This window comes from Phaseolus vulgaris, unplaced genomic scaffold (genome assembly GCF_000499845.2).
Source record: "Phaseolus vulgaris cultivar G19833 unplaced genomic scaffold, P. vulgaris v2.0 scaffold_45, whole genome shotgun sequence".
In the NCBI taxonomy this organism is placed as follows: Eukaryota; Viridiplantae; Streptophyta; class Magnoliopsida; order Fabales; family Fabaceae; genus Phaseolus; species Phaseolus vulgaris.
The window spans coordinates 22,744-34,922 of record NW_027174108.1 but is presented as its reverse complement, the minus strand read 5'-3'; the positions used below and the strand labels follow the sequence as shown (position 1 = coordinate 34,922).

Below are 12,179 nucleotides of genomic sequence, written 5' to 3'. Positions count from 1 at the left end.
TATTAATATAATATTTATAATATATCATGAAATATATAATTTTTAACATGTAATGATGTGAGTGTTATTGGGATATTATTAAGTGTATTTACCTAAGATTTAGCTTTTCAAATATGTCTTGGCTCATACCTTACATCGAAAAAAAATACAAATAAAAAAACAAAATATTTTAAAATTTGGAAAATTTGAAAAAAAAAAGAGCAGAGAATACAAATATTTAAGTTTTGGAGCCACAAAAATGTAAGAAATAGAAAAAGGGAAAAAAAATTAAACATGGTAAAAGATATCCTATTTTAATAAAAATATACCATGCAATTAAACTTTCTATATATGATGATAAAAGTGTCCAGTTTGAATGAAAGCTTACTAATTAAATTTTTTATAATGAGTGACTATATAAAACTAGTATATATTTAACTTTCACTGTGTTTTTATTGTAATTATATTTTAAATAAACAAATACAGTATCCATTTCTTTATATGTGACAAATGTAGCATAGGAAAATAAATAAAATATATCAAAAGAAGCACTGAAATCAGTAGAAATAGATTAAAGTTCATAATTTTAATTTCAAATATGATTTGCATCACAAAACATAGGCACCAGACATCATCTAAGCCATAACTTAGAGAATTACAAAATTAGCAGTTGAGTTAATTTAAAAAATTGTTATAATGATACTTTAAATGATAAACACAGAAGAAATATCAGCGTTTGCGCGGTCTTTTCCTCTTCTTAGAATAGACTCCAGTAATAGTATGATACTTAGATTCATCTAACTCACTTAATCTCCCATACCTTTTTTCATAATTTTGTACAAGCTCAAACCTACAAAACAGAGTTAAGAATCAATACAAACACATTCAATTGGCTAATATCAAATTTAACAAACACATTATACTATTATTATTTAAATACCAATATGCAATACACTGAAATGGTGTATATTTTCCATAAATTTCTTCAACTTTATGAAGTGGTACATTTCTAGAGCTGCGAATCCCATATACCTAAAGAAATAAGAACAACGGATAAAATGTTTCATAATTATACAAATTAAATTATCCCAGATAAATACAATTATTTATAAAATAAATTATACATTATAGAAAAATTATTAATATCTAAAATAATTACTATTATTAATAAATAATTTTTAAATTGATAAAATAGCTAGTAACTAAAATCTTTGTAGATAAATTAGATTACAATTTTAAAATTAATTAAAATTATTTTAAATATAAACAAGTTTTAAATTTTTAAAATAATATCTAATTTAATAATATAATAAGTAATTATTTTATATTATTAAAACTAATTTTTGTTTAATAATTTTTTATAATAATAAATATGTGGAATGATTTTTGAAATTGAACACTCTAAATGGTACATAGTGTAGAAAGAACCTGTTTTAGGAGGGCTTTTGTTTCGGTATCAGTTGGAACCTTCTCATAGATTCCCATGCACATTAGGGTTGTTGCAGTGGAAAATGGACCAAACCCTTTAAACTCATCTAATATAGAGTACGCTAACCAACAACTCTTTTCCTTTTCAAGTTTTTCCATAACAGAATTTTTCTCTACTTTTTTAGCCAATTTCATAATGTATCCTGCTCTCATTCCTAGACGACACTGCTTTTGCAAATTAGTTTCACCAATTTCCACAAGTTCCTTTGAAGTAGGAAAATTCCCTACCAGTTGCTGCTTTTTTCTATTTGATCTGCTTAACTGTAATTTAAGCCCACACAGAGATTTAGCCATTTTTAAGGTTCGCTGCCACCTATTAATACAAAATTAATTATGATTCAATCAATAATATTAAGCAACAGAGCATATATAATCATCAAAATTTCAAATCAATCTACAATTATTTGTCATTTAAACACAAACGGATATCAGTCTTTACCATCCAAATTACATACTCCATTTAAAAAAATCACCAACAATTCTAAAAATATATTTAAATAAAAACTTTGTAAATGATATAATTAATGTGGCTGAAAAATAAAAAATATTTTATTATATAATTAATTGGTTTACTAAAATACTTTCTAGCTTAAAATTTGGAATAGTTCACTTAAAGAAAAAGAACGTTTATAATTAAAAATTTATATATTTGTTTTAAGTGAAAATTTGTGTATCTAGTCTCCTATAAAATTACAATCTATTTATTTAATTATTCTTTTGTCTATTATCATCGAGACACAGTTTCTTTTAATACACATAAATATTTTTTCTCACTAATAATAATATAAACTAAAACATTTTTTTAAAATTTATTCTAACAACAAAATAAAAAACATAAACAATATTTTAACTACATAACAGTAACATAAACAATATTTTAACTACATAACAGTAACATAAACAATATTTTAACTACATAACAGTAACATTAATTAGCCATGCATTTGTATAATCAACCACTTACGAGGAATAGCAAAGAAGCAGAGACTTAACAGCATCTTCAAAAATAGAAGGAGATCGAAATATTCTACCAAAACCTTCTTCTTTAGCTTCTGGATAAAGCTTTTGAAACTCAATCACTGTGTTTTCATCTTCATCACTTATCCTTAGCATTCGTGATACTTGTTTCTAATAAACCAAACTTATAAATCAAAATCTCTATCCAAATACACTAAATGAACTTGTAACTCATCAAAGATACTAAAAAAGTAAAATAAATAAATTCCAACAGAAATAAATAGAGAAGTGAGACATGCCAATATTGCTTGTTGATCCTCCAAGGAGAGAAGTTGAACATCGTGAACATGAACATGCAGATTATTTTCTCCAGGAAGATGGGAGATGGTTACCATCACACTGCAACATTGATCCATGAGTCTTAAAGGACGTTGCAGAGATTTTGTTGATGGATTCCACTTGTTGGGTGCCATCATAAAAAACCCATGGTTGCAAACTGCTTTTTCAAGATTGAAGGTAGACTTGTATTTCTCCACGGATAAACATAACAGCATTCTTTTATCTAAATTCATTCCAGAAACGGTTTAAATAATTTATAATCCGTGAAGAACATGTTTTATCTATTCTTTCTTTCATGTGTAAACGCATAAGAAGAAAAAAAAACCAGTAGATGATACCTGAAAGATTAACCACAAAATCGGAGCGTTGAGAACACAAACTCTCTGCCCTCCTTTAACCTTTATTTATAGAAAAAGCATCTGCACACAACCTCTCTGCCCTCCTTTAACCTTTACTTATAAAAATCCCCTATAAATATCTTTTCTCTTTAGTGAGTTTTCAGAGATCTGCTATAATTTATTAGACGTGACAGATTCACAGCTGCCCATTTTACTGGAGCGTCCCTTCAATCACAAACTCTGCACTGCTTTTTGCATTTGCACAAAAAATGTAAACTTTTTGCAGGTAATATTACTTTTACTTTTACTCTTCTAACGTGTAAAAAATATATTCTTTCTTAAATTATTTTATCATTCAATTGTGATATTTAGGATTGTTCCATACATCAAATTCAAAATTCCCTATCAAATATGTTTTCTCTTTAGCTGTCTCCAATATCCAAATTAGATCAGATATTTAGTTGCACATCTTTGTAAAAATAATAGCCAGAGAAAAAAAAAAAAGATGTTATTTTATAAAATGAGAAGGGTTTATACAAAAGGCGTTTTAATAATTATTATGAGGATCTTTCTGGATCTTTCTTTACTTGTAACAATCGATTATGCTTAAATTAATTATGAAGTTCTTTTGTTAATTACTTATAACCGGACGAGACAAATAGAAAAATATATCTTACTTTTTCTCACCCTCATTTTAATGCATATGACCAAATAAAAAAAAACTCCATCCAAATTATATTTTAGTAATACACATTATATTCTAGGAATAAAACACACTTATTTAACAAGACACGTTAATTATTTAAAAAAAGTTTAACTAAAAATGTTCATAATTTTCCATGTCACTACATTGTTTTTAAATTTCTATTAAAATTTGGTTTTCTTGTAAATTACAATATTTAAAAAAAAAATGTCTTATTAATTATGTTACAAAACTCTACTAAGTAAAAAATGGATCATATATTTTTTAATATAGTGTGCGCTTATTCTCTAATTATTTCACACTATTTAGGCAGGTTGAAAATTATAAAACACTAGCACAGAAATGCTAATCAAATGCGGCTATTTTACATTTACAAATGCGGCTATAGAGCCGCATTTGATCAACACGCATTCGTAAATCATAGCGATATAAATGCGGCTATAGAGCCGTGTACCGATCGGTAGTCGGAAGTGATGACGTGGCAGCAAGCGATAATATAGGCGTGTTGAGCGGAACACTTGGCTGACAGAAGGGAAGCACATCGGGAAGTTTGTGTAGTCGCCAATTGTTAGCTTGGCGTTCTCCGATCTCTGCTGTGTATAACCGGCGGTCACCAAGCTCGCGTCATGGTCGCCGTATGTGAGTTTTAGGCGACCAAGTGGTTAGAGACCGCCGAAAGGGGCACATCACCGAAAGATCAAGAAGGCTTGCTTAAAGATTTCATGAAGTACGAGCACGAAGGATGAGGTTGTCAGATGATCATTTCCCAGCTAGAGGTCGAGGCAAGGGAACAGTTTACCAGAACATGCATGATGTGCAAGTGAAGCAGATCGTGATAGCGGCAGGCAAGACCACAGAGAAGGTGTGCATGGTGACACCCCGTACTCGCCACTTAGAAGAGATCGCGCTCCAAGGAAGCTATGCACAGAGTTACTCCTTGCATGGATAACTTAGTCGAATAGCTTGAAGAGTAGAGGTGACGCTCAAGTAGAAGGTGGCTCCAGATGGTGACACGTGTATAGCTGGATGCGAGCCACGTGTCCGGAGGTGTAACCGTCAGGAGAGAGAAAGTGCTCAGGTATATAAGGAACTCTAACGAACTTCTGAGGTACGCGCGTTTAGAACACTTCTTTACGCTTTTGAGAATACTTGAGTACGCTGAGAGAGCATTTGCACGGTTCCTTGAGTTTAGCTTTTCTCTCTTAGTATTTGGTGATTCCGTCACTGACTTGAGCGTCGGAGCGCGATCGGCCGCAGCGACGCCACTCTGTTTCTTTCAGGTTCTTGTGAGGAATTGAGGCTTGAAGGATAGAAGCTAACGTGGTGCAAAGCTGATCGAGAGAGGATACCTTTGACGTGGCAAGACTCTTGCACTCGAGTCAACCGGCAGGATCATCAGGCGCCCACCGTGGGGCCGTGTAAAACCTGTTTCCCATCCACAGCAGGAGTTCTTGAAGTTTCTGAGATTCTTGTGTGGTTGTGTGCTGGTGCAACCATTTTCGGCGTTTTCCACCGTTCGTTTGAGTTTCCATTCGGTGTATCGGCATTTTTCACCGTTCGTTCGAAGTTTTGATCGGTAGTTTGACATTCTTCATCGTTCGTTTAAGCTTTTGTTCGGTGGATTGAGGTTTTTCACTGCTTGCTTGAGTTTTGTTCGGTGAATTGAAGTTTTTCCCCATTGTTTAAGTTCTTGTTCGGAGAGTTGAAGTTTTTCGCCGTTAGCGCGAGTTTCAATCGGTAAATCGAAGACTTTACTGTTCGTTTGTGTTTCGGACCGGTGAATAAGGAGTTTTGGTGGAGAAGCAGTAGGTTCGTGTTGTGATTGCAAGTTTTTGTGAAGGTTTTGCATCCGAATCGATTGGCGTGTTGTTGTGGTTACGTTCTTTGGAGTTTGAGAGGTTTTGGCCGATTGATTGCTGGATCGATCGTTTCGCTGGGAAGGTTTTGTTCGCTGAAGTTTGGTTTGTTGATTTTTCATGAGAAAGATGAGAAGTACGCGTTCCAGTCCCGTTGTGCCAGCTGCTGCAGAAGGCGCCATGACTATGGCGCAGATGATGGAGATCATGCGCGCGTTGCAAGAGAATGTGGAGGCATCGCGCATAGAGCAGGCGAAGATGCATGAAGACCTGGTCGCCTCTCAGGCCAGGAATGAGGAGCTCAGCAAGGTCACGGAGGAATTGCGTCAAGCTCTTCAGGAGCAGAGAGGACGCACAGTTGTTGAAGAAGTTGCGCCGTCATCGCCACCGCGCGTTTTCCCAATGCTGTTTGCTCAGGCGATCACGGACACGCCGATCCCTGCAAGCGTGGTACCTGTGAAAGCCTCTTTCACCGACGTGGAGGATCCTGAAGCACATCTCACTACGTTCCACACGCAGATGATGCTGTCAGGAGGCTCAGATGTTGTCTATTGCAAGATGTTTGTGAGCACGCTCCAGGGAACAGCGTTGGAATGGTTTGTTAGCTTGCCTACAGGTCACATAACCAATTTCCAGCAGTTTTCGAAGCTTCTCGTCAAGCAGTACATTGTGAACAAGGCGCCGCCTAGGGTGTCTTACGACCTGTTCGACGTGAGGCAGTACCAGGGAGAGTCCCTCAAGGACTATTTGAATCGCTTTGGAGCACAAATGGTCCGCTCGCCTGCTAAAGACGAGGAGATGTTGGTATACACCTTCAAAAAGGGTGTGCTGTCGGGACCTTTCTGTGAGGCGCTGATTAGGGCCCACCCCGCCACGTTTGCTGAAGTTAGGCGACTTGTTGTGGCCCACATCGCCGACGAGAGTGAGGTTGCCGAGAGGAGAGGGAGCGTGGCTCCTGCTAGGCCACGAGCCCAGACTAGAATCCAGCCGCAGAGGGTGTTGGAGACGGCGGCGGCCAAGAAGGATCAAAGGACTCGCCATCCTTACGATCCAAAGAAAAACAAGGGAAGGGGCCCAGGGCGCCCTAGGGAGTTCAATCGCCCACCCAGGTACCAGTTTGTCATAGGATTGGCGGTCCTGATCGCCATTCCCAACATAGCTGCCAGGCTTAAAGCGCCTGAGAAAGTTGGCGACAAGGTGTTAGGACCAAAGCCAAACGCCTGGTGTGAGTTCCACCAGAGTTTTGGTCACACCCTTGATTCGTGTTTGACCCTGGGTTACCAGCTCGACGATCTGGTCAAGAGCAGCTTCTTAAATGATTACCTGCTGGACAAGAGGACGGGGGGTACGTCGAGCTCTCAGCCGGCGAGTGGTGAGGGTCAGCAGCATGAGATGCCCACTCATGGCGAGATCCACACCATCGCCGGAGGTTTCTCAGGTGGTGGGTGCACTGCATCACAGCGAAAGAAGTATGCAAGGTCTGTGATGGCAGTAGATGTGTTTGAAGATCACTCGCCAGACGTGGACATTACGTTCACAAAGGAGGATCTCAGGGACGTTGTGCCTCACGACAACGATCCCATAGTTGTCTCGCTAGTCACGGCGGGAAGGAAGGTCCATCAGGTGCTGGTGGACCAGGGAAGCTCGGCAGATGTAATGTTCTGGCCGACTTTCACCAAGTTGCAACTATCCCTTGACCAGCTAAGACCCTATGGAGGATGCCTATATGGGTTCGCTGGCGATCAGGTGGAGGTCAGGGGGTACATTGAGCTGAGAACAACGTTCACAGATGAGGTGGCCTCGAGGACAGAGAAGATCAAGTACCTCGTTGTGAACGCCCCCTCAGCGTATAACATTCTGTTGGGAAGACCAACCCTCAACAGAATAGGAGCTGTGCCCTCAACCAGGCACATGAAGGTTAAGTTACCATCAATGGAGGGGGTGGTGATCACCATCAGATCTGACCAGAAGGAGGCGAAGAAGTGCTATGAAAACAGTCTCAAGAATAAAAGGTCAGTAAGTTACATCACCACGACGCCGCCTCCCGGTGTGAAGCCCAAGCCAACAGAATGGCGAGTTGTTGATGCGGCGATGGAAGTGGCCGCCGGAGGCGATGTCACCATGGTAGACGCCGAGGTTGAGGGAAAGAACGCCAGACGAGAAGAAGAAGCGAGAAATCGCCCAGAGGAAGCGAGGGAGTCGGGAATCGCCAGGGCGGTGATCCCCAGGGAAACCAGACCCAAACCCGTCGAGGAGTGGCTCGAGAGGGAGATCGGGGGTAAGGTCTTCAAGTTGGGAAGATCTTTGGAAGGTGAGCTCCAAGACCAGATCGCCAAGGTGATAGAACAACATCTGGATGCTTTTGCATGGTCTGCTTCAGACATGCCGGGAATCGACCCCGATTTCTTGTGTCACCATTTGGCAATGTACATACAGGTCAGACCAGTGCGACACAGAAGAAGGAAGTTTAACAAGGAGAGAAGACAGGCGATTAGGGATGAAACGCAGAAGCTCCTCGCCGCAGGCCATATCAGGGAAGTCCAGTACCCTGAGTGGTTAGCTAATGTCGTACTGGTGAAGAAGAGCAACGGAAAGTGGCGCATGTGCGTCGACTTCACCGACCTGAACAAGGCTTGTCCAAAGGATTCGTACCCTTTGCCAAGCATAGATGCCCTGGTCGACAGCGCAGTAGGGTGCAAGTTGCTGAGTTTTCTGGACGCCTTCTCGGGGTACAACCAGATAAAGATGCATCCCATGGATGAAGAGAAAACTGCCTTCAGGACTGAGAGATCGTGCTACTGTTACAAGGTGATGCTGATGAGCATATATTTATTCATACTCACTAGCCTTATTCATAGATTATTGGACTATAATAATAAATAAATCCATTGTTTTAATTAATATTCTTATAATTGGGTTTATTTGGGCCTTAACTATTATTATTGTTAATTTTGTCTTTTTAGAGTAAATTATCCAGAGGAAGCATCTACCTTTGTGAATGGGCCAAATATGCAAAAGTCCAAGTTGCTTCTTGAACCAAAACAGAAAAAATATTCTGAGGAGAAGAAAGAGAAAATAAAAGCTACAAGATTCCAGAAACAGAATTGGAAGCAAATCTTCTGCAAAATAAAAAGAATTATGGAAAGTAAAACTGTTTACAAAATCTAAACTGCAATATTTTCCCAAGATCTTTGGAGCAGAAAAGCCTATAAAAGGACACAAGCATCAAGGAGAAAAGGGAGAGCTTCATAGGGTTTTCTTAGTTTATTTTCTTCTTAGTAATTCTTTTGTTTTGCCTCCGCATGGAAGGCTAAACCTTTTTGGTTGATTCTTTTGTAATTCCCCATTGAGTTCTGAGGTTTTGTTCCAATAAAAGTTTCGATTTTTAATTCTCTATAGCAGTTGTTTTTATTGTCTAATCTCCTGGAAAACTGGTTTTTGTGAGAGGTTGTACTTGAACGCATGATTGAGAGTCTTCCTTATCTTAAACTTTGGTTTCTTAGTTAGTTCGCATTGTTCTAATTAATTTCTTGGGCGCATGATTCAAGGGAGAGGAGGTAAGCATTCCCATGGAGTATACGCATGGAACAAAGTGGGTATTGATTAAACTAGTAGACGCATGCTTTACTAGTGAGTTTCAGTTGAATCAGATCGGCGCATGTTCAATCTGGTTTAGCTCTGTTGGAGGATTGAGAAAAGATTAATCTTTAGAGAACCTGTGAAGAATTCAATGGTGGAAGAACTTGGGATCAACCGTTTTTTTATTTGCTATTTTAATTTCTTTTATATTTTTTGCACAACTATCTCAAACCCCCTTTTCATCTTTATTGTTATTGCTAACTTTTATTGTTTGCAGATAGATTTTAAACCCTGATCAACTGATTTTACTATTGGATTCGTTGGGAGACGACTTGGGGACATTTGTCCACAATTATACTATCATCTCTCTAGTGTTAGACAAGTCTACGCTAGAATCATATTAATTTGACAGCAAAACGACAACTATCAAATTTGGCGCCGTTGCCGGGGATTCCAATTTGATTTTGGTTATCAGGTTTTTCTTTCTTATCTGCATAATTTTTTTTCCCAATTTTTTTTTCTGCATATTTAACCTTTATTTTCTTTCTTTTAGTTTTTATTTATTTATTATAGCAATAAAAAAAACGAAAAATAAAATTAAAAAAAAAATCTAATATTTAGGATATCTGTTATTTTATTTTATTTTGATTTTTTTTTATTTTCTTTATTTATATCTTTTATCTTTATTTTGTTTTGATTTTATTTTATGTCATATATCTTTTATCTTTATTTTATTTATTTTATTTTATTCCTTTATATCTTTTATCTTTATCTTATTTTTTCTTTATTTTATATATTTTCTGTTTTTAGTTATTTCTTTTGTTTTGTTTTGTCATCTTTATTTATTTCTATTTTTGTTTTTGTTTACTGTTTTTATTTTCTATATTTTATTTATTTTTACATAATATTTTTTTTCTTTTTTTCTTTTTTCTCTCTAACTATTTTTTTTAAAGCATTAAGTGTAGCATTTGCATTAGTTTTTATTTTTATAGGATTTTCATTTAGGGTAGACACTTCAGTTGCTACTCTTTAAGTTTATAAATTGAAAGCAATTCAGGGAAGACTCTGGCTAGGAAAGACTTGGTTTTTAAGTTTGTCCGCTTGTGACTCACCTCTCTTTCCTGGGAGTTTACTTGGTTTGCTTTTCAATTAAAAAAAAAAGTCTACTCTGAGGCGTCTAATAGGTGTTGGTGTCCATTACATATCTCCCCTGTTTTCAATTCTAAAATGGAACGGAAATTAGCTGAACAAATTTACAATTATGATAATCATTGTGAGCCATATTTGCAGTAATCTTCACAGTTTTATAAGCAGCTTTTACAGCAATGTGAACCCTACTTTCAACAGCCTCAAAATTATAATTCATATTATCAACAATGTGAGCAGCCTTTGCAGCAATGTGAACCCTACTTTCAACCGCCTCAACATTATAATTCATATTATCAGCAATATGAACAGCCTTTGCAGCAATGTGAACCTCACTTTCAGCAGCCTCAACGTTATAATCCATATTGTCAACAGTCTTATGAGCAACCTCAACAACAACCATATTATCAGCAAAACTATTTTGATGAAAGACAACCATCTTTTCAACCATTTGTGCAAACTGATAATACTCCTCGTAATCTTGAAGAACCAACTTTAGAGGAGTTGATGAGGAAAATGACGGAGAGTAACACAAAATTTCAAGAATGGACGGCTGAAAAAATTGGAATTCAAAAGGAAGAACCAAGGCAAATAAAGGAGGTCAACATGAAATATGATCAAGAATGAGCGGCTAACAAAATTGCAATTCAAAAGGAAGAACCAACTTTAGAGGAGTTGGTGAGGCGGATGGAGGAGATGAACATGAAATATGATCAAGAATGGGAGGCTAAAAAAATTCTAATGCAAAAGGAGGCTGATGTTGTAGTAAGAAGAGAGAAAACTGATCAAATGATTGGAGAGATTGCAGATTATGTTCAAGAGATGAAATCACCTCATGATCCAGATATAACTCTTGATCCAGGCACTGATGGAATGTCTAACCTTGAAGCACCTACCTCTGCCATAGACACTCTTGAAAAGAAGTGGGGCATATCAACAATTTTTAAAGTTAATCCGAATGATTTGCATGAAGCTGAGATGGCTGAACCTAAGATTGCTACACCATTGAATGCTATTGTCCAACCTCTACTGATGGAGGAGAAATCATTGCTAAATCATGAGGAATTAAAAGTTGTGACATTTGAAGATCATTTAGTGCATCACATAAACACTGAGGATGAAAATGTGTTTGAGTTTTTAGGAGATTTTAACTTCTCCAATCCAATTAAATGTACAGATGTTGAGATAGAATGCACTAACTCTTGTGATGCAGGTCTTGATAGAGAAGTTGTTGATGTTGCTATACTTGCTGAATCTACTAAAAAAGATTGTGCACTAGCAGATGGCTCTGACATAGTTTTGGAGGTAATACAAGAAGAGGAAGAGCAGATGTTACCCATCCTTCAAGTAGACACTGCTAGTGGAGAAGAAGATGATATTATTCTTCCATCCTTAAAGCTTCAAAGAATACAACCTCCACTATTTAAGGTGAAGCCCATATCACTCATTCCATCATCTCCACTGGCTACACCTTCTACCATAATTGGAACGTTTGAAAGCAGCCTTTACCAGCCACCACCACCTCCTAACTTACATTTCATTCCATCTCCCACCCCAACTAGACCGTCTACTCTAGCTAGACTGTCTAGCCTTAGACCACCATCCTTAGACGATCCCCAAACAGCTAACCATATCAGATCGCCTATGATGAATAAATTTTTGTCTTCCATATATACTCTAAAAAGTACCACCATCCATTCATGGAAGAAACTGTACCATTTCACACGCCCTCCAGACCTACCCCAGTTCCATCCACTATTTCAAGGCTTCTTCATCATAATATTTTTGTTACAT

At 37.2% G+C, this 12,179-nt stretch overlaps 1 protein-coding gene across 1 annotated transcript; it reads right to left on the bottom strand.

Annotated features, from left to right (window-relative positions):
* Positions 1–591: 591 nt before the first annotated feature.
* On the bottom strand, positions 592–3,198 carry LOC137817407 (uncharacterized). The gene is made up of 5 exons (XM_068620700.1): positions 3,102–3,198; positions 2,432–2,986; positions 1,408–1,780; positions 920–1,011; positions 592–829 (listed from the first exon to the last, which is right to left on the bottom strand). The coding sequence occupies exons 2-5, from the start codon at positions 2,578–2,580 to the stop codon at positions 709–711; spliced, it is 735 nt and encodes a 244-aa protein (XP_068476801.1). The 5' UTR covers positions 2,581–2,986; positions 3,102–3,198; the 3' UTR covers positions 592–708.
* Between the last annotated feature and the right edge of the window lie 8,981 nt (positions 3,199–12,179).